The sequence below is a fragment of the Ochotona princeps genome, chromosome 6, assembly GCF_030435755.1.
Source record: "Ochotona princeps isolate mOchPri1 chromosome 6, mOchPri1.hap1, whole genome shotgun sequence".
Classification (NCBI taxonomy): domain Eukaryota; kingdom Metazoa; phylum Chordata; class Mammalia; order Lagomorpha; family Ochotonidae; genus Ochotona; species Ochotona princeps.
In genome coordinates, this window is record NC_080837.1 from 1,373,847 (window position 1) to 1,396,939 (window position 23,093).

General features: G+C 45.3%; 1 protein-coding gene across 3 annotated transcripts in view; it reads left to right on the top strand.

The window, feature by feature from the left end:
• The window catches only part of LRRC49 (leucine rich repeat containing 49), a 174,682-nt gene that overhangs the window by 47,152 nt on the left and 104,437 nt on the right, over nucleotides 1-23,093 (top strand). For all 3 annotated transcript variants that reach the window (XM_058665291.1, XM_058665294.1, XM_058665293.1), the window contains one exon: nucleotides 2,383-2,444. In XM_058665291.1, the coding sequence (XP_058521274.1) occupies nucleotides 2,383-2,444 (62 nt within the window). The remainder of the gene's footprint in view (nucleotides 1-2,382; nucleotides 2,445-23,093) is intronic.

Below are 23,093 nucleotides of genomic sequence, written 5' to 3' on the forward strand. Positions count from 1 at the left end.
GTTGATCAGGGTGGGCAGGATCAAGGTTTTGGGAAACTTGGGTGAATTCATTACTCCCAAATTTGCTATTTCTTCTTGTTGTTCCTGGGGAAAGGGGAGAAGCAAAGGGGAAGCCACATACAACTTTCCAAATGTCCCAGTACCCAGGGACGAGGAACTGCCACCTCATAGAACCCCAGAGTCTCGGTGTGTGTATATCCTGAGAGTTCTGTGCAAGTGCTTTGGATAGTTCTGAGATGCTGCCTATTTCACTGATCCAAGGATGATGTCACTCTCCCAATGTCCATTGGCTCCACTGACCGAGATTTCTTGCTGTCATCATTTGCTTGGGGTTGTTGTCCAGTTTGTTCTGTTCTCCTTCTTCTGCTGCAGCACCAAATGAGCTGCCATCATCTCCTTTTACAACAAGTCCTGTGTCCTCTGCTCCACCCTTTTCATTACATAGTGCATGTTTTTGCAGGTGAGTCTAAGTACCTGGGCCAGGTGTCCCAAGCATTGCCACATCCCCCACCCCTGGGGCTCCCAAACCCAGTACCCACCTAGTAGGCGGGCCCCGAGACCCCGGTCAGGTGACTCAAGCCCCACCAGATTTCCCACCCCGGGGAGAAAATTGTGTCTAGAAAGGTGTTCACAGTCTCTGAAGGTGGTTTGCTGGGCCTTAAAGAGATAAATGAATTTCTTTTTAAAAACAACTGATTTATTTATTTATTTTTAAAGATTTATTCATTTTATTACAGTCAGGTATACACAGAGGAGGAAAGACAGAGAGGAAGATCTTCCGTCCGATGATTCACTCCCCAAGTGAGCCGCAACCAGCCGGTGCGCGCCGATCCGAAGCCGGGAACCCGGAACCTCTTCCGGGTCTCCCACGCGGGTGCAGGGTCCTAAAGCTTTGGGCCGTCCTCAACTGCTTTCCCAGGCCACAAGCAGGGAGCTGGATGGGAAGTGGAGCAGCCGGGATTAGAACCGGTGCCCATATGGGATCCCGGCGGGTTCAAGGCGAGGACTTTAGCCGCTAGGCCACGCCGCCGGGCCCAAAACAACTGATTTAAAGGAGTTCCAGGGTACTTTCAGGATTTCCTAGTTGGATACTGGCAGCAGTTCTTGAGCTTAGAAGTTTTCTAGATAGAGTCCTGGAAGAATTTGGGAGCAGAGATTCGTAGCAGGACAGAGAGCTGTCAGTGGGGCTCTGACTGGTTTTGCAGAGGCTCCTTGGTAAGGAGGCTGTCATTGCTTTTGGAAAATAGGAATAAAATTAGCCCTGCCACTAGCCCAGCACTTCATTTTATCAAAATGTCAGTGATAAGTAGCTGGAAGAGGTGATTCAGGAGGTGTGCCAACAGCTAAAGCTGCTGTTTCAAAATGGTACTTCAGCAGGGAGTTGAGAAAAAGAGGGAATTGAGGGAGAAGAGAAAAAAAGGAAGGAAAGAAGCCGATGACTTGTGAAACAATCCAAACAGATTTTGATTAGGTTTGTGCATTGATGATAAAAGTATAAAAAAATGCATATGCTTAAATGTGTCTGTGCAAACTTACATAACTGAGAGCTGTTGTAAATTATACTGCCCTAAAAATGAAACACATGAGAGGTGATGGTATATAGGGCTTTAAAGAGCAGAGTGCTAGATTTTGGGACCGCTGGACCCTTGTCCTGTCTTAATCTGTCATACAGAAACCCACTGTGAGCCGCTGGGACCATCTTCCCATTATTTTCGTTGTTTTAAAAACATTTCTGTATATAAATTTTGAATTTTTGTATGGGTAACCACCAAAATAGCAATGATGTGCTTTAAGGGTGCTGTATGTGACTGTAACAAGGCTGATGCCAGTATGCTTAGGTTTAGGTCTGGAAATTGCCCTTATGGTGCCCTTCAGTGTTGTTTATTATGACCTGTTTTTAGTTTTATTAGGGTACATTGTCTGTGGATCTATTTATTCTTTACTGTGTGGTGTACCTCCTGGGGGTTGAGAATAATGAGGTAAATAGCTTTGAAATTCTCACTATTATTCGGGATCTTTGTATAAAAAAAATGAAGGTTGGGCCCTTCACAAATACTGGCAGGAACTGTTTGTGCTACAGTTGAAATGCTGAAGTAGTATTTTGGCACCTTTCCCGAGAGCACGCTGAGGCTCAGCAGCACCGACTCTGTTCACTTCCGCGCTCTTTGCCTGGCAAGCGGTGCAGCCTGCTCTGCGGATGTGCGGAACCCTCCCATTTAATCTGCAGTGGGGAAGAATGGAGCTCAACGTCCAGTAGAAATCAGTGGTGTAACCAGGTTGCAGTAAATGAAAATGACTCTGTGTCTCGGCAGCTGAGCCCAAGGATGCTGCTAATAGCGCTGTGCTTTCAACAAATACATTTTGCTTTCTGTTTCCTTCTAGAGAGATGTGGATAATTTGCCCTGCCTCCAACGTCTGTTCCTCAGCTTCAACAATATATCTAGGTAAGTGGAAATTCCCAGCTTGTCATTTGTTAATAACTGGATTGTGTGGTTGGTAGCAAGGGCTTTAGGTTGAGGTTGTAAATACCATGGAGAGTTTTAGTGACCTGGGAGATCGAAAATTGAAAAATGATAGGACAGTCTTACGATAAAGTTCTTTGCAGAAGAATTATTGCCTCTAGTGCCAAAATGATGAAATTAGTACAGCATGTGCTTTTTGTTGAATTGTACTTAATAGTGTTTCTCTTGTCAAACATGTGCACTTGGAGATTTCAACATGCAATTTGCTGTCCTTTGTTTGACATTGACTGTACTAGTCAGTGTAGTTAAATTTCTTTCACAGATAATAATCAGTAATTTGTGTAGCTACTAAGCAATTTTGATATTTGTCACTGAGTTCCTTGCTAATTAGGTCATACTTAACTATGGTTAACTTGGTATCCCTGCTTAGAATTATTGCTGCTGAGAGACAATAGGTTAGAATATATAGACTATAATTTTTGTGTCTCCTGGATTAAAGGAAGCAGCCTTTTTGTTAGATGCAGCCTCATTCAGCATGAATGCGGGAGGTGTCAGCCTGGAAGTGAGGCTGGCCGTCCCATTGTCCATGCAGAAGGACACCCACCCGGCCCTGTCCCCTGCCTTCTCCTTCCAGCCTCTTAATTTGAGCTGAGATTTAGGCTTATCCTTCACTTGTTTAGTTTCACTTTGAGCTTGTTCTTTGGATCTGCTTTTAGAAGAGGGTGTCAATTAAGTAAACAATGATATAAAGCATATCTGTTCCTGAACTCCAGATCTGTATTAAACCCATTTATCTTCTGTGTATTTTCTTTTTGCATTATTTTCTTCCTTCATTAGACTGAAGCGTTCACTCTCTTCCTTTGCTGTGTCTCTAAAAGGCATAGAGTTTATCCAAAGTTTGATCAAAGTGATAAACTTTCGCATAGAGGTAGTATGTCAAAGAAAAGTTTGCTTAATCTTTATTTTTTCCTCTTAAAAATATATCAAAGTGTTCAATAGACATTTCATATTCTCCCCAGTCTCCATGTAATGTGGCGTTCCTGCTGCCTGTCTGTGTTGTTGGGGAGGTAGGATTTCTCATCTGTGGCCATGGAAGGGACACTCAGATTTCTCTCGGCAATCTCTCTCCATGGACCACATGCCACTCTTTTAGAGAAAACAGTCTCTCCTTCTCGCCATTTGTAAAATACCAGTGGCTTAAGATGCTGCAAACCCTTAGACTCAACCAGCTTTGTACTTCTCCCTCTGTGGTCTTGTGTATTGAGAGCAATTTAAAGAGAAACACTACCATGAGTGCATAGGAGTTCTGCTCCCAGGCAGTCAGGATTGCTGGGCTTCTAAGCACCTAAACTTCTGGCTCTGTCGGGGAACTGAGTTTGGTTGGTTGTGCCTGAAACATTTTTTCTTCTAATCTGGAAGGGTTTTACCCAGTCAGTAAAATAGAAAGATTAGTATAAGGATTAAGATAATTATTTATAATTTTATTTAGAAGGCATGCTCTATAAAGACATTGAGACAAATGAGTCAGCAGTTTCAAGACTTTCATTCTCTTCTGGCTTGCACTTTCCATGTTTCTGCATAGGCTTGTCCCTATGCTTGTTCTGGCGTTTCATGCTAATCTGCCTTTGAGGCACAGAAGGTTTTTGCTTTGTTCCTGTTGGTGCATGTGGTCCATGAGGCATTGTACCGAATGCATCGTGTCTAGGGGCAAGTCAGAAGAGACAGAGAGGATCCATCTGCTGGTTCACTTCCTAAATGACCACAACTGAGGGGGTTGGGCCAGGCTCCCAAACTCAGAACCCCAAACCCAGTCTGAACTACATGGGTGGCAGGGAACCAAAGTACCTGAGTCGTCAACTGCTGCCTCCCATGGGGACATTAGCAGGAACCTAGGCACTGTAATATGGGGTGCAGGAATCTAAAAGCTATTCCAAATGCCTCCTCCCATTTCTGTAGTTTTTACTCATGATACAGGTAGCTAGCAGGTGACCTGCAGCAATGATTATAATGTATTTTAGGGTCCCGTTATCCTGCCACATCTGATCATAGTAGAGTTGCAAAGTGTTACACTTCACTGGACAAAGAGTAAGATACACCAGGAAGAGTAGAATCATCTGTGTAAAGCCTTAAAATGAGTACTTCCGCAGAACCCTCACACCCTCAGCATCCTGCAAATGAAAGTATTCAGTATTCTATAACCATTTTGGGGAGAGCAAAAATATATTGACTGGTTTTTTGTAGAACTTCTCAGCATTTGAACAAAGTGCTAAATTATCAGATCTATTTGCTTCAACTATTAGGTGTGTGGTAGAAATTCAGAAACCTCCAAAGTGTCGTCACATCCTATGGAATTCATGGAGCACCAGTATGAGATAAATTCATGGATCACCTTTATGGAATGGTGGGTTACTTGTGCACATGATGGACAACCTCTTTTATCTACTTGCCTGTAGGCATGCATGGTCTGTAGAATCAGGCGTGCGTGGTCATTTAAACTGGCGCTTCTGGTTGAGTAGCCCTCAGAGCACTTACAACGTAATGAGAAAGAGACACAAGTAGGTAATTGTGATGTAGTATGTTAGAATTATAGCGATATTCAGGAATGTTAGGAGAGCACACAAGACATGAGGTCACTTGGGGGAAGAGGGGCAAGGAAGTTTTCACAAAGCTGAACTAAAACAGGAGACGAGGCCTTAGTAAAGTGAAGAGTTCTTAAACCTCCCAGGTGGGGAAGCAACCTGGGAGAAGTTGATGTGGAATTGAGGCTAGGACTCTACTCACCTACAGGGAGCCTGGCCCTGCCCCTGCCCATCCTCACACTGGCCCTGCCCCTGCCCATCCCCACACTGCCCTGCCCCTGCCCCTGCCCATCCCCACACTGGCTCTGCCCCTGCCCCTGCCCATCCCCACACTGGCCCTGACCCTGCCCATCCCCACACTGGCCCTGACCCTGCCCGTGCCCATCCTCACACTGGCCCTGCCCCTGCCCATCCCCACACTGGCCCTGACCCTGCCCCTGCCCATCCTCACACTGGCCCTGACCCTGCCCATCCTCACACTGGCCCTGCCCCTGCCCATCCCCACACTGGCCCTGCCCTGCCCCTGCCCATCCTCACACTGGCCCTGCCCCTGCCCCTGCCCATCCCCACACTGGCCCTGCCCTGCCCCTGCCCATCCTCACACTGGCCCTGCCCCTGCCCATCCCCACACTGGCCCTGCCCCTGCCCCTGCCCATCCTCACACTGGCCCTGCCCCTGCCCATCCCCACACTGGCCCTGCCCCTGTCCCTGCTCTTGTCCATCCCTACACTGGCCCTGCCCCTGCCCCTGACCCTGACCCTGCCCATCCCCACACTGGCCCTGTCCCTGCCCTTTTCCATCCCCACACTGGCCCTGCCTCTGCCCATCCCCACACTTGCCCTGCCCCTGCCCTTGTCCATCCCCACACTGGCCCTGCCTCTGCCCATCCCCACACTGGCCCTGCCCCTGCCCATCCCCTCACTGGCCCTGACCCTGCCCATACCCATACTGGCCCTGACCCTAGCCTGTGGAGTGCTAAGGACCCTGCCAAAGCACACTTCGTAAGCATCACCCTGAGAAATAGAGCCTGATTGCCTTGAGGAGGTCAGTTACATGTCACTCATTCTCGATGCCACCCTTCCTCTGAAGTGCTGATGCAGGTTTTGTTTTCCTTGGCCTCACAATTTCAATTTCCAAGTAGTCTGACTGCATTTTTTTTCTGGTAGCTTTTTACTGTTTTTGCATAAGAGAGCATTTTGTTTGGTTTCCAGAATTTGCTTTTACCCTTGGGATTAGAACCTGTATTTGTTGGTAAAATCAGCAAAAATACGTCTTTTTTTGAATCTGTGACTTTTTAGGGGTGGGGCTAGCCATTCATATTAATGAGCATCTAGGGTGGTTTGCTCTCCCAGCATAAATGTGATATTGGTTGTAAGCACAAGATCTCTGTCTGCAAAGAAGGGCCTCCAGAAGCTTGGGCTATCCTGTGGGACTCACACACACAAGAAGTTGCCTTCTGGGAACTGGGTCATGTTGGCCATCATGACAGCTAGAACTTCCCTGGAGCACTGCCCTTCTTCCCTCATCCTCCCACTGGGGACAGTGCAGGAGTCAGCCCCTCTGAGAATGAGAGGTAGCAAATCACTAGTGGACCCTTCAGTGTCGCCCTGCGCAGCTGTCTACCTCTGGCCAGAGCGTTCACCCCCAGGGGAACAGTCCTGTCCATTACGGGTACCTTGGCAACATGTGGTTTTACTAATCCCATCTATTTTGTATCCTTCAGAAATCCCTTAATGTTCTAGTTTTCCAGTGAAGCTCTTTGTATTCTCTAGTACTGCTGTAATTGTGTTCACACTTTTATGTGCAATTATCTCAAAGAGACTTTGAGAGTGCGAACGTATGCACCCAGGCCGCCACTCTCATACCAACGGGGTAGACATATCCATGGAAACCTTAAAAGTACATAGTCCCGATTCACTGCTGGATAATCTGCTCTGTGGATTGTGAGTGGGACCCAAGGGTTGCATTTAGTAGAACTTCCTGCAGGATTGTGATGGGTAAATCTATGCTAGATTTGGGAGCCACTGAATTAGATCCCACGCACCTCCCCCCCCAACCCCAAGAATATTTGTTTGTTCAGAGTTTTTCTGTTTCATTCAGATTTTCCATAGTCCTTTACAAGGAAAAGCTTTTTAATCATATTTGTTAAGAAACAAATATTTGCTACCATAAGGCAGTAGTTTATGATTGGTAGCCAACAAAATGGGGGGTTTCTTCAGTTAAAATATCACATAAAGAGGCTATTGGGCTGTGCTCCTCAAACTTCAGGTCGTAACCTGTACAGAGTTCCTAAAATCAGCTCTGTGGTTCAAGACCATGGCAATACAAAAAAAAAAAAAAAAAAAGGCTGGAAAACATTAGACTTTGTCACACGTTATAACAGCAAATACTGTTTTGTGACAGTTTTCTAGATGCAGGTGTATATGAATGCGTTTGTGCATTATTTTTTCCGTAAATCTGTGGGAGGAAGGTTACAATGTAAATAGATTTCCTATCCTGAGTTGGATTTAAAAGGTTTAAAAAGTATGGTCGAGTCTTAGTCACATGATTTCCTGGTTCCGGTGTGTCCACTTACGGAAGTGCTGCTAGTTGCTTTGTGCTTTCGTTTGTGCTGTCCTCAGGCTAAACTGTGAACTTGACACAGCAGGGCAGTCTGTGTGTCCTGTTTGCTGCTATCTCAAGGCATCTAGAATGTATATGCTTTTCATAAAGTATTCCTAGTGTATTAAAACATAACATTTCAAATGGGAAAATTTTCCTCCTGTGGTGTGGGAACTTCAGTGGGTTCTCATTCATGTCATTACTAGGTCATTGGAATTAGGTTTGACATCTGGACCAGTGAGGTTTAAACCATGGCAGCCAAAGTTATTAGCAGTTGTTTCAGGCTTCTGGGTCAATTTGCTGGTTTGTTAGTAAGAATCTTGCCCAGGATTTCTATATATAAGAAATGGCTGTAGAAGTTGAATCTTACCATACAGTGGGATGTGGCCAGGGCAGTATGATGTGCATGTTCTGTGCCAGAGGAAAGGCAACCTTGAGCTGTAGGGTCTGCAGAGCATCCAAAAGCAATAATGTTGCTTTCGTATAATCCCTGTACACTGGAATTCTCAAGTGGCAGCAGGGATAAAATCCTTCTTTTGCCAGAATAGACCCTCACCCCTCCTTTCCTGCTCCTCCTGGTGAGACAATGCCATATGGGCTCAGCTTTCTCCCTATGCCATCACTGCCCGTTTTAACCTGGGCCTGCATTCCTCCTGCAGACCAAGTTACTGCACAGTTTCTGATGGGCTCTGTGAGTGCCTGCTGTGGAGCACAGTCTGGGGCAGAGACCTTGCTCTGACTCCATTTCCTCATCACCATTATCCTAGACAAGGTCACCCTCCAGGCTGGTTTCTGCATGTCCTTGAAAATGACTCATGATTTTGCCTTTATTGAGAAACAATTTGCCATGCATGCATTTTTTTCTCAGTCCACGTTTCAACTGGGTGGTACCCTGGTGTGAATTATGCATCCAGAGAAGAAGCTGCATGCATAAGAACACTCAAAGACCCTTGCTCGTCTCATTTAGCACTAGTTGGCATTTGAAGGAGGAAATTGTTTCAGTGACCTTCAACATTTATTACAATTTTTTTACATGCTGAAGCTTTTTTAAAAATTATTATTTTATTTTTTATGATCTTTACATAGTTGATTAGGACACAAAAGGTCAAGAGCTACAGGAAAGTGGGTGAGTCCATTGTTCCTAAATTCTCTTTTTTTTGGTTTGTTTGTTTTTGGGGTAAATGGGGAGATAAAGGGAGAAGCCCCAGCCAGCCTCCCTCCCACCCCAGGATCCCTGACTTGGAGCATGCTCTGAGGGCTCTGCTCAAGTAGTTTCAGTAGTTCAACAGTTCTGAAAGCAGTCTCGCCATTCCAAGCATAATGAAATCTTTCCAGAATCCACTGGCTGACATAGTTCACCTTAGAGTCACCGTTTGCCCAGGTTTTCACTGCCAACACATGGCTGAGGGAGTTGATTGGTTTGTTCTGTCCTTCATCCTCTGTTGTGATACCAGGTGCCCTCGGCAGGTTCCAATGGACTGCCACATCCTCCATGGGCACCTGGGTTTGCTGTCTGCTGTTCCGTCTGAGCCTCTGAGGAGGCTCAGCTCTGACACTTGCACTCCATGGCAGACCATGGAACCTGAACTTCTCTTCATGATTGGGGTTCTGAGTCCAGCAGTTCAGTTGGGGGGATCCACAAAGAAACTTCGTCTGAGGTGATCCCCAGACCTGATTCTTGTGTGTGCTTGCCAGTACAGGGTCCGGCGCAGTCTGTTGCCCCAGTCAGCCTATGCATATGCTGGTGGTTGCAATTGCTAGGTCAGTTCTATTTCCAGACCTGTTTTCTTTTTTCTTTTTTTTTTTTTAACAATGCATTTTTTTATTATTAATTCATTAATTACATTATATTATGTGACACAGTTTCATAGGTACTTGGCTTCTCCCCACCCCTCCCCAAACCCTCCCACCATGGTTGGATTCCTCTACCTTGTTGCATAACCTTAGTTCAAGTTCAGTTGAGAATCCCCCATTGCAAGCATATACCAAACATAGAGTCCAGCATCTTATTGTCCAGTCAAGTTCAACGGCTTTTTAAGTATACCCTCTCTGGTCTGAAGACAGAGCCAGCAGAGTATCATCCCAGTCAATTAAAAGCTCCAACATACCATCAGCAAAAATTTACATCATTATGGAATTAGTTGACATAGTAATGAGTAACCAATATGTTAAGAGTAAATGCAAGTTCTTAACCACCTTCTGTGACCACCTCATTGACGTTTTAATTTTGGTTTATACACAACATATAACATATATAACATAATATGTTATACATAATATCATATCATCTTGAATTAAGGCAAACATGTGGTATTTAACCTTTTGGGATTGGCTCATTTCCCTTATCATAATGGTTTCCAGTTTGGCCCATTTGGCCACAAAGAACTGCATTTTGTTTTTTTTAATAGCTGAGTAGTATTCCATGGAGTAGATGAACCATAACTTTCTTTTTTTTTTTTTTATATATTTATTATTTAACTTCAGTAATTACATTGTATTATGTGACACAATTACATAGATACTTGGGTTCTCCCCACCCCTCCCCAAACCCTCCCACCATGGTGGATTCCTCCACCTTGTTGCATAACCACAGCTCAAGTTCAGTTGAGATTCCCCCATTGCAAGCGTATACCAAACATAGAGTCCAGCATCTTATTGTCCAGTCAAGTCCAACGGCTTCTTAGGTATACCCTCTCTGGTGTGAAGACAGAGCCAGCAGAGCATCATCCCAGTCAATTGAAAGCTCCAACATACCATCAGCAAAAATTTACATCATTATGGAATTAATTGACATAGTAATGAGTAACCAACATGTTAAACCATAACTTTCTTATCCAATCCTCTGCTGATGGGCATTTTGACTGCTTCCATGTTTTTGCAATTACTGATTGTGCTGCTATGAACTGTTTTCCACATGAACAAATGGGTGTTGCAGTCCAACCCGATTGTGCCCACTTCATACTCGGCCTTCACGCAAAACAGTGGGAGCTGTAGCTTAGTCAAGGCAACCTGCAATAACCCCCACCAGGCCTGCCCCCTACCCTGGTTCTCATGCTTGCCTTTATGTACCACAGACTTGTCCTGTCTGTCCCACATCCCATTCAGCTCTCCTACATGTCAATGGGCATTGAAGCCTAGTTCAGCTCAATCAGCCCCACTATCCAGCCCACATACATGCTGAGGGGCGGTGCCATTCTGTCCAGCCACCGCTGCCCCAGTTCTGGTTCTCATGCTCACTAGTGGGAGTGATAACCCAATAGGGAGCTGCCCACTATTTCGCTATTGGGCCCACTCCCACTCCCGGATCATATACTCTTCAGGTGGTTCTGCAGTTTAATTTGACAGAATTAGCCCCCAGTGCCAACATCTGCCAGCTGACGCTGTGGAAAAACCCAGCATTTATGCTTGCACCAGTCGGAACAGTCAGCGCAGCCTGGCTTTGCCCTGATCTAGCTCACATGAGGCCCACAGGTTTTGTAGTCCTGCCAGGTCTGGTGTGCCTCCATCCCAACTGATGTTCTTCAGTGGGAGTGGTGGTCCAGCAGGGGTGTCCTCCACATTGCCACTACCTGCTTTGCTCCCTCCCCACCCCCATGTGGTGGTTGGATGCTGTGGCCACATCTTACATGGCCTCCCTCGCCTTGGCATTTAGCCAGTGGATGCTGTAGCCTGGCCCGACCTGGCCCACCCCCAATTCCAACTCATGCTGGTGGTGGTCACAGCCTAGCACAGCCCAGCCGGCACCCAGTCCCATTTGTAATGTATACTGGTATATGTTGTGACAACCTGGCCTGACTCACTCACACTCTGTTCTGGTGTTCGGATTTGCCAGTGGGTGATGTGATCTGGTTGAGTCTGGTCTGCCCCTGACCTGCAGCATGTGTATGCCAGTGGTACTATTCCCTGGCTTGGTCTGGGCTGCTCCCTATTGTGGTTCTTTTGTTCACCTGCAGGGACTGTGTCCTGACAGAGGAGTTTCCCAAGTTCTTCCATCAGAACCTCTCCCAGTGCCAAATCTCATGCATACCAGTGGGTCCATGGGCCAGCCGTACTTAGTCCACCTCATGTCCTGGTAGGAACAGTGGCCTTTCCTGTCTGACCTTCAACCCATTCTGGATATTATGTTTGAGTGTTACAGCCCGGTCTAGCCTGGTCCACATGCAGACACAGCTCACATCTGGCTCAGCAAGGGCAGAGACCTAGCCTAGCCCATCCTATACCTACCCTGGTCCTAACAAGCACCAGTGGGTGCTGGAGTCTCGCCCAGTCTGGCGCACCCAGCCCCAGTCCACACTTGTGTTGAGGGACACTGCAGTCATATCCAAACCAGAACGCAGCTCCCACTCTGGCCCCCACACTCACAAGTGGGAACCCCAATCCAGACAGGCGGTCCCCTTAGCTCCCCAACCAGGCCTGTTCCCAGCCATAGATCATGTGCATGCCAATGCTTGCTCTGACCCAGCTTGGCCTAGTCTCTCACCTGTCTTGACCTTTGTCTTAGATGCTGTAGGCTTGCCTGACCCAACCTGCCTGCCCCCTACCCCACAGTCCCGATTTTCACTTGCGGGTGATGGAACTTGGCCCTGCTCAGTTTATTCCCATCCCTGGCTCATGCAAACTAGTAGAGATAAGAGCCTAGCTTGACATGACCCAGAGTCTGCTCTTTTGTTTTTGTGTTAGTCAAATTATTTTTATATCAATTTTATGCATATTTTGTGCTCTCTTAATAGACATACCATTGACAATCAGATGTGATAGTGATACTGTATTATTATTTTTTGAGTCTTTTAGTTTGATTACTTTATGATACAGTTCCATAGGCTCTGGGATCCTCCTCCCCCAAATCCCCTGCCCACCATGATTTCCCCTATATTATTACAGTGATACAGTCCCATTCTGTATGAATATTTCTATTTATTTTTTATTTATTTATTTTTTTTTTTTAAGATTTATTTTATTTTTATTACAAAGTCAGATATACTGAGAGGAGGAGAGATAGAGAGGAAGTGGAACTGCCGGGATTAGAACCAGCGGCCATATGGGATCAAGGCGAGGACCTTAGCCACCAGGCCACGCTGCCGAGCCCTATTTCTATTTATTTTTTAAAGTTTTATTTGAATGTTAGAGAGTTAGAAAGAGAAAAGACATCCTATTCACTGGTTCACTCTTCCATTGCCTGCAGCAACTGAGGCTGAGCCACACCAGAACTGGGATCCCAAAAGAGCACCTGCGTCTCCCAGTGGGTGGCAAGAACACACACCTGACGCATTACCTGCTGTCTCCCAGGGTGCTCTTGAGCAGGAATGTGCATGGGAAATGGAGTGGCCAGGACTCAAACTGGCACTGTGAGATGGGATTCAATGTCCCAAACTATAGCTTGGCCACCGTCCCACACCCCACTTCGGCTTGCCCCTGGGAGCTGGATGGCTTCCACCTACCTGGGAGACCTGTGCCGGGCTCCTAGACAGCTGTTTCGATCCACTGGCTGTACAGGCATTTGGGGAATGAACCAGAAGACAGATCCTTCTCTCTCTCTCTCTCAAATAAGTAAACTTTTTTTTTTCATGGTCTCTGGAGAAATTTAATAACTGTATTGCTGTACAAAGCCAGGCCCTTATAAGTGAACTTTTAAAATAACGTCATTAGTACATTTTTAAGCATTTGAATAAATTTTAAATTATTTCTTATACAAATATTGAAACCTTGCTTCTTAAGTTACATCTTAAATCATCTGATGCAAAGGCAAGATGGTCCTGTGTTAGATCAAAATATTTTTTTCCTCCTGAAAATATGTTGAAGTTCACTGCTTTATATTCGTCTGAAAAACTTTTATTACATTCTGAGCATTGTGGAAATTATGTTGTGGAGAGTCTGGGATTTGGTGTCTTAGTGTAAAGGCATTGAACTTTGTTTTGATAATCCACTGAGAAACAATTTCATCCTGTGGAGGGTTATTTTTAGCTTTTATTTTTTTTAAAAAGCAGATCTATAGTGATGTTTATTCTAGAGCTTATTCTAGAATAATCAAGGGGAAATGTTTCTTGACTGATTATCCTTTGGAATGTAAACAAACGACTGCAGATTTTATTACCCTTTGAAATGTAAGTACATTGCTGAGGGAAATAAATTTCTTCCCTGCCTCCTTCCCATCTATCTTTTGTTTCTGTTTTTATTCCTTCATGCTTCTGTAGAGAGAGAGAGATTGATTTGGAAGTTCGGTCCAGGTCTCCCACACGGGTGGCAGGAATGCCATGGCTTTTGAGCCATCACCACTGCTTCCCACTGTCTGCATGAGCAGGAGAGTGGAGTCCTGGGCTGGACACAGATTCAGAACTGGGTACTGCAGCACTGGGCACAGGCATCTGAATTGCTGGGCTGAATGCCCACTGCCAGGGCCGTGCATTTCTGTATCACTCCTGAGGTCTGTGCAGGGACCCTTTAACCCAGGTGCCAGTTGTCTTTGCTAAGGAAATTCTTACCATGTGGAACCATGAAGATACATTGTTTTTCAACACTGAATGGCCTGAAGCATGGTGCCTCTGGGACTTTAAACACAGCACCTGGGAATTGGATGAGGTCTTTTCACTGAGGTTGGAGGTCTAGTGTCTCCCAGCTCCGGTGACCTATAGACCTTCTTCACTCATAGCTCCTCAGTATTGGCGTTTTGCAAGGCTTCTGGGCCTCACCCTGTACACATATGTCCTGACTTTCAGCTGAATATTCTAGAGAAAGCAGTGTGAATTTCTGATGTTCCTTTTTTCCTGGTTCTCTCCTTCTCGCCTCTGTCTCCAGGTTGCAGAGCCCACCCCTGCTGCACACAGAGACCTCTGTTCTGTCTTTACTCTGCAGCCCTGTGCTGTGGTCTGGGAACTGTCCCCCAGGCAGAAGCCAACTACAGGCGACTTCCCTGAGTTTCCCTTCTCACAAGGGCTGAAGTTCCAGGCTGCTTCCTGTTCCATACCTGGTTCATATATTTTGTCCAATTTTATAGTCGTTTTTATTGGAAATCAGTCTAATAGCATTATGGCCGAAATTCCAAGTTCTGCTTACTGAATTTTTTTCTTCTTCTCCTTCTCCCTCCTCCTCCTCTTCTTCTTCTTATTCTTTTAAATTTTATGTATTTTTATTGGAAAGGCAGATTTGTAAGAGAAGGAGAGACACAGAGAAAGTTCTATCCACTGGTTCGTTCCCCAAGCGGCCACAGTGACCAGAGCTGAGCCGATCGGAAGCCAGGAGCCAAGAGCTCTTCTGGGTTTCCCATGCGGTTGCAGAGTCCCAAGACTTTGAGCCGTCCTCTACTGCTTTCCCAGGCCACAAGCAGGGAGCTGGAAGGGAAGTGGAGCTGCCGGGACCTGAACTTGCACCCAAGTGGCATTCTGACACGTGTAAGTCAAGGATTTAGCAACTGAACCTTCATGCTGGGCCCAGTGTAATTTCAAATTTTCCTGATTATATATCTCTTTTTAGATTCATCAGACTGTTACTTAAAGGATATGGATTCCCTTTAAATCAGTAATAGATTATTCTCATAGTTAGGAACTAATGATGCAGTCTCACCCTAAGTTAATGGTTCTGCAGTTTCTGTTGAAAGCTTTCCTCGTACTCACAACAAACCATTTGAAATGGGATAAACATCTGGGCCACTGCTGTGGCACGGCAGATTAAGCTGCTGCCTACAGCACTAGCATCCCATATAGACACTGGTTTGAATACCAGCTGCTCCGCTTTGATCCAGCTCCTTGCTGTTGTGCCTGGGAAAGCTGCAGAAAAGTGCTCAGCTGCTTAAGCTTCTGTACCCATGTGAGAGACCCAGTTGAAGTTCCTGGCCCCAGGCTTCTGCCTTTACCAGCCCCAGCTGTTGTACCGTGTGCGGAGTGAGCCAGCATACGGAAAATCCCGCTCTGTGTTTCTTTCTCTCTCTCTGCATTTCAAAGACATACTTAATTTTTTAAGGAATGGGATCAAAATATTTTCTTTGGGCTTTTGCAGTCCCACTTAAATATTATACTATTTCTAGAAGACAATGATTTTTCTATATTTTATTCCTTCTATACATGTCTTAAAAATGGTATAACATATTTCTAATCTTTCCTCATGAAATTAAGAAAGAGCTAATTAACTCAGAAACTGTTTCTGAGACTGCAGGGCCATGTCATGGTCAAAAGAAAAATTCTTTCCTAATTTGTGATGAAATAATACATGTGATCTAAAAGTGGTGTTCAGTTGTTAAGGGATACATTTATTTCTGAGGACAGTAGAATCGCTGTAGAGGTCACTGATCTCATGTTGGGGGGGGTTGAAAATCACACATTTTCTGCTCTAACTTTTGAAGACTGAAAAGATACAGAAATCAGACAAGTTATAGTTCAAAATAGCAGAGTCCAGTATGAATAGGCATCCACAGTTGGGTTCCCAGTGCAGCTCCCCTGAGCTGCTGTCTGACTCACTCCATCACTGGCAGAATTGGGAGGTTAGAGCTGTGCCTGGTGGATGCAGGCATTTGAGAAGCAAACTAGAACATGCTCTCTGTTTCTCCCTCTCGCTTTTCAAACGCATAGATGGATCTTTTCATGTACCTACTTTCAGGTAAGGGCGTTGAGATTCTCTGCAAATAAAGAGGATACTTCTGAATTTTTGCTTTGAAGGGAAGTAAAACAGGTTCACTTGTCCTGAGTCCATAAAAAGGTGTTGTAGTAATTAATTATATGACCCCAAATGCCTTCAAGTGTAGTTCACAAATGTTAGGTAGTCTTTGGATATTGTTGTATGTGTGTGTATGTGTGTGTGTGTGTATTTTAATGGATGTATAAGTTGAATATTTTTATGATCTATATCATGATATTTTTGATACATGCATGGTAAAATGCCAACATCAGGCTAAGTAAATATCCATCATCTCAGATACCTACCTTTTGTTCTCAGATACCTATCTGCTTTCTCAAAAGTAGACTGTTTAGAATCTACGTTTAGCAGTTTTCGAGTACTTGTACAAAATAGGTTGCTATTCGATATAATTGCCAGGCTGTATAGTAGACCTCTTGAACCTATTCCTCTTTTCTAACTGGAATTTTGTATCCTTTGAGGGCTGCCTCCCCAGTCACCACCTTGTGGCCATCTCATTCTGGTCTGTGCTCAGCCGTTTTGGATTCCACATCTCATTTGAGTGAGTCGTGTGGTACTTGTTTTTCTGCAGGTAGCAGAGTCCCCCAGGTTCATTCAGTGTCACGGAGGATAGGGTCTCCTTTGGTTGAAGGTGCACAGTGTCCACTGTGTTTGTTCCACATCTTTATTCCATATCTTCACTGTCAAGTAGTGTTGCAATGAACACTGAAGCATGGGTGTTACTTCAACTTACCAATTTTGTTTCGTTCAGACAGATATACAACGTGGGACTGTTGGCTCGCATGGTGGTTTTATTTTTTTTTAGGAGCCTTAATAAGATTTTTCTAATTTCTAGTCACATCAAAATCGTATAGGGATTCCTTTCCACATTCTTGCCAATGGTTGACGTGATAATTTGGTAGTAGCCATCCTAACAAGTGCTCACCTCATGGTGATTTTAATGTGCATTTTCTGAAGGTTCATTTTTATGAATGATTGACCATGTGTGGATCTTCTCTTGAAAAATGGCTATTCAGGCCCTCTCCCCATAAAATTTCCTTCTAATGGTTTAAAAAGAAACCAGCAAAGTCAATTGTAAATCCTCAAGGGGAAAGTGTAGTTTTTCACTTAGGGATCCTCGGAGAAGCATTGTGTCAGCAGTGGTAATGTTTTTCTACTGGTTTCTTTGAGCTTGCCTTGGGGACTTGTTCTTTTGCCATTCAGGGATATATATGTTTGTTATTTTCTGGAAAGATCTGCTTTGGGAATTAAACAGTGATGTGGGCTTAGGATTAGTTTTGGCAGGTTTGGGATTAGGCTGTCTTACAGACGTACCTCAATAGTGGTTACTAGCAACCGATACCCTGCTTTCCACCCTGTTCCATTTCATTGTGCCTATATTTTTTGTGTAGATTTGTATTTATTTGCAATCTTGTACGTGTGGACTTCTGTAAATGTGTTGTGTTGCTCTTCCTTATAAATTATTTGCGTGTGCAATGGATCAGTATTTTTATATTAAAGTCTACCTTCCAGAAAATACATACAAATTTCAGTAGACATTTTAAAAAAACTTGAGCATTTTGTAAAACTGACGTGGGTTGCCCTGAAGACAAAAGCATTTTGCAAGCCAGATTTTTAGATTTAAAACTTATCATTCAATACTCGTATAGATAGTATATGCCATTATTTTTTTGCAACCAGAAGCTCAGAAGAATAAATTTATTTTAAAGAACTCAATAGAGAACCCTAAAATTGTGCTTCCTGCCAATTAGTTCTTTCTTCCCTCTCTTTTTTTAAAATTTATTTATTATTTTTAATTCATTAATTACATTGTATTATGTGACACAGTTTCATAGGTACTTGGATTAAAGAACTGAGTTGTTCTCCCAGCTAGTTATTGAACAACGCTGGTTGTGCCTCTTACGTGTAAAGTACCACCTAAGGCCTATGGACAGTGTCAGGGGTCAGTACTGGCTGATGTTCCCTGTGAGTTTATTATCTAGTAACAGAGGACACATGAATACAGCCCTGCAGCTTACCGAAAAGTTAGCAGCTGAGAATCCCAACCTTATCACTTAGTAGCTCTGGCACACACAGAAAACTTCATCCAGGAGCTCTGGTAGGAAATATCTGCATTTGTCTAGTTCACCTTGATGCTCCTGGGTGTGAGCAGAAGCCCAGAGTAGCAAGACCTACTCCAGATCCTCTGAGTTCGATGATTAGAATGCATCTCTGGGTCTGGGCAGCACACAGCACAGGGTTCGGATGGTACTTGTTCACGTCTGGTGCCTCGCCAGAAGGAAGCTCTCTGTCCAGGGTCATAACATAGGGCGCGCTGAATGCTAGTCCTGTGATGCGTGTTCCCCTCCGTTAGGGCAGTGCGGCAAGGTTAGTTTGTAGATTGGGAAGAGAAGCTGGCCAGGAAGGTAATCATAGTAGGCATCTCTCAGCGGCTTTGTTCACTTAATGCTAAGCCTGGTGTTTCACTTGCTGCTTCACTTTGGTTCATTTCTTCTACTGTTCCCTTGTCCCCATCGCCTCCCACTCCCTCCAGGGCTCACCATGTGTCTGTGCGTGCATGTTCTGCTTCCCGTCTCCCTGTCGTCACAGTGCCATCTGTCTTCCTGTCCTGCTGTCAGCAAGGTGCTCCTGTCCCTTTGCAGAGTCACACTGCTCCGGTGCCTGGTAGTGCTCAAGGACACACATACCTGTCTGCTTTACTGTGACTGCAGGGCACTGCACTCTAGACAGATCATGTACGCCTTACTTGCCACCTTCCGTCTGCCCTAACGTATCAATCCTTGCATGCATGCCTTTTAAAGCTGTAAACTATTTGTATAAATGGTCACTGGGGTGTTACTGCTTTTAGGGCATCTAGTCCATAGATCTAGGAAATCTCTATGAGTATGTATGTGTGAGCTCTGTGTGCATGTGTGTGTCTTATATCTTTATCTGTATATATTAAAAACTGAGAGGGCATACAGTGTTGGCTATAAGAGGTGAATAAATTCTGTGTATTTAATGTACAACACAGTAACTATGGTTAATGTATACTTGAAATTTTGAGAGACTATTTTAAATGTTCACCCTACATATACATACACATGTGCACATATGCAGGGTATATGAGCTAATAGATATGTTAATTAATTGTGATAATCACTTCATAATGTATACACATACGTATATCAAAACATTACATTCTAAACCTTACATGTGAACAGATTTTATGAGTCGAAAGTGAATCCAAAAATTACTCAGTCAAAAAATTAAAAATTCTTTTTCCTAAGAAAGACCAAACTAAACAACTCATCATTTCACACTCCAATGTTTTTTTAAGATTTATTTTATTATCTATAAGGCAGAGTTCGAGAGAAAGACAAGGAGAGATTCTATTTATTGGTTTTCTCCCCAGATGGCCACAGTGGATAAGGCTAGGCCAGGGTGAAGCCATGAGCAAAGGAGCTTCATTCAGTTCTTTTATATTAGTGCCATATTCCACTACTTACCCAGGTGCATTAGCAGGGAGCTGGATCAGAAGTGGAGCTGGCAGTCGGAAGTTGCTGGAGCCATGTGGCTCAGCATAGGGCATCTGGAGATTGGGGGAACCCTGTGGCCTGGCAGCTGAAAGCCACCAGGACTGCATGGGGAAGGATGCCGCTTGGGGGTCTGGGGACGTATCAGAAGAGGAACCATGGAGGAAGTGGTTGACAAGTGTGGAATAATTGCCTGTAAGCCACTACACTTGCAGGTAACTTAGGGAGCTGAGACAGGTTGGTTCAGAAAGGGGAATCCAGAGGGTGTGTCTGGGTCAGGTCAAGGCATCCGCACGTTTGGGAGAGCTGAGCTGGGCTAGGTAGCATCGCCGGCCAGCACTGCAAACCAGGGCTAGGGGCAGGCATAGACCATAGTGCTCTCTAGCAAGTGTCAAGACAAGATTGGGCTACATTGTGGGGCTAGAGTGGGCCTGTAGCACCCCCTGACACATGGGCAAATTGGGGCTGGGAGAAGATTTGCAGTAGGATCTGTGAGCTTGCCTTTGCTGGACTGCAGTACTTGCTGGCATGACTGAGTGCTGGGATTGGTGGTGGACCAGGTCAGGTGATACCATGGCGTCCACATGCATCCAGCAAGAGCTAGGTCTTGGAGTCGTCAAAGCTGGACCAGGCTGTAGCACATTCAGACACATGTGAGAACCAGGTTCAAAGGTAGACCAGGCTGGGCTGGGCCAGGCCACAGTACCTGCTGGCACATGCAAACCCCAGGGTGGGAATGGGCTGGGATGGGCTAAGTTGGTACCCACTAGCAAGAACTAGGAATAGAGTCAGGCCATGCTACAGCAACTGCCAGTGAGAGCCAAGACTAGGAATGAGTCATGTATGGCTGGGCTGTAGTACCCACCAGTACACCTAATACCCAGGGTTGGAGGTAGGCTTGGTAAGGGAACTTGGGAAACTCCCCAGCTAGACCTCAACTCCTGATGGTGAGTGCAAGAGCTGGAGCTAGGGGTGAGTTACATCAGGGAAGGCTGCAGCACCAATTGGCATTCATGTGGATTGGAGCTGGAATAGGCTGGGCTGGGCTGGGCTGCAGCATCCACTAGTATATGCAAGAGCTGGAGTGCCTGTGGGATGATTTGGGCTGGACTGGGCTGGGCTAAAGCAATTTCCAGTTCCCACAAGAGCCAAGACTGGAGCCAGTTTAGGCTGGACTGGGCTGTAGCACTTGCAGGTAAGGGGTGGGCCTGAGGCTGGCTAGGCTGCAATCCTGCTGGCCGGCATGTACGAGAGCTGATCAGGCCCAGGCCACAGCATCCACTGGTTCATATAGGAAGTGGGGCTTGTTGAATGGGGCTGGGCTTAACTGCAGCAACTGTTGGCATGCACAAAAACTAGGGCTGGGGGAGGCATGGTAGAAGTTAGTGGGGGCTGCTTCTATTAGACTACAGCACCTGCCAGTATACATTTGAGCCAGACCTGGGGTGGGCTGGGTCAGGCTACAGCATGCACTGGCTTACATGAGAAATGGAGCTGGGGACAAAACTGACCAGGCAGCTTCATCTGCTGGTATATGAGACTGGTGTGGGAGACAGACTGAACCTAACCCTGTACTAACTGATGCACACAAAAGTTTACATACTTCCCTAGTGAGGTTTCTTGGGGAACTCCTTGACTAGACCACTGAGCTCAAACCAGTCCTCAGGGAAAACTACAAGATACGTGGTCCAACGTTGGAGTGCATGCATCAGGACTGGACCTTCTCAGTTGCTGATGACCATACAGTGGAGAGCACACTCAGATGAACTTGAAGGACATGGCATCCAGCTCATGCAGGCCAGCAGAGGATGTCAAGTGCCATGTCAGAGGATGGAAAGCAGAACGGGTTGGACAACTCTCCTGACCAAGCTTTGCAATACTGACTGTGTCTGTAGATGCACTAATATGGACCTGGGCAGCCAATAACTCTTGGAAAGATTTTCTTCAACGTTGGTGCAACAAAGCCAATGATGTCTCAGAGGTATCAAAACCCTTGGAACATTCTTCCCCGCACTGAGGTCTCTAAGATGACATCAAATGACCACCCCCAACTCCCAGGTACTGATGTAATTTGGCAGGCAGGAGCATCTATCCCCCTCATCTCCACTGCGGACAATGGAGATTAAAAAAAAAAAAGAAAAGAAAAGAAACCGGGCCTTGCTCAGTGGTCTAGCGGCTAAAGTTCTCACCTTGAATGCACCAGGATCCCTTATGGGCTCCAGTTCTAATGCTGGCAGCCCCACTTCCATCCAGCTCCCTGCTTGTGGCCTGGGAAAGCAGTCGAGGACGGCCCAAAGCCTTGGGACCCTGTACTCACATGGGAGACCTGGGTGAAGTTCCTGGCTCCTGGCTTCAGATCAGCTCAGCACCGTCCATTGCGGTCTCTTAGAGAGTGAATCATCAAATGGAAGATCTTCCTCTCTCTCTCCTCCTCTCTGTACATCTGCCTTTCCAATAAAAATAAATAAATCTTTTTTTTGAAAAAAAAAAGAAGGAACTGAAACATTTATCCATCCACCTTCCTCCACACTTCAACCCTACCCCCTCTAATCACAGGCCCACATAGGAATACATCCCTCTGAATTATAGAATTGACATTAAAGACTTGAATCAAAAAGAAAGAAAAAGAAGAAGTGGAGCAGCCGAGAAGTGAACTGGTGTCATAGGGGATGCCAGCTTTGCAGGCAGTGCTGCATTCACAACAACACAATGCTGGTCGCTGTATGCAAACTTTCATGAATTCATTACAGTCTAGCATACAGGGCTCACTGTAGCCATGTCCATATTTATAGTAACTTTCTCTGACATTGACTCTTGTTATACAAGTTAATATAGGATTTGCTCAATCCTCAAATGTGTCTAATGAAGCTTCAGCAATACTAATTCATGCTGTTATGGGGGACTAAGGGATGAGGGGGCTCCTAGTGTGGATTCAGTATTTAATTACACTGTGTGTGTGTGTGTGTACGGTCAAAACACAGGAGTCATCATCTCAGTTGTGTAATCTTAATGCTATCATTGCAATGTGTGATGCTTATATTTGCTGTTTTCTTTTTACGTGGAATGTTTGCCTTAGTTATTTAAAATTGCTTTTGTATTTGGGAGGTGGCTTTGTTGTGGTTACCTGTCCCTGATGTCTTTTCAAGCATTGAACCTGTTTCCCTACTAGTCCCTCTACCCTGGCATCATTTCCAATGGCATCCTTGCTTCTGAGGTAGTAGAGTCTGACTGATGTTCCTCCTTCCTCCTCCCAGCTTCCGTTTTAGAGTTAATGTGTGTGCTGGTCTACACAGCGCAGTGTGTGCTGGTCTGCA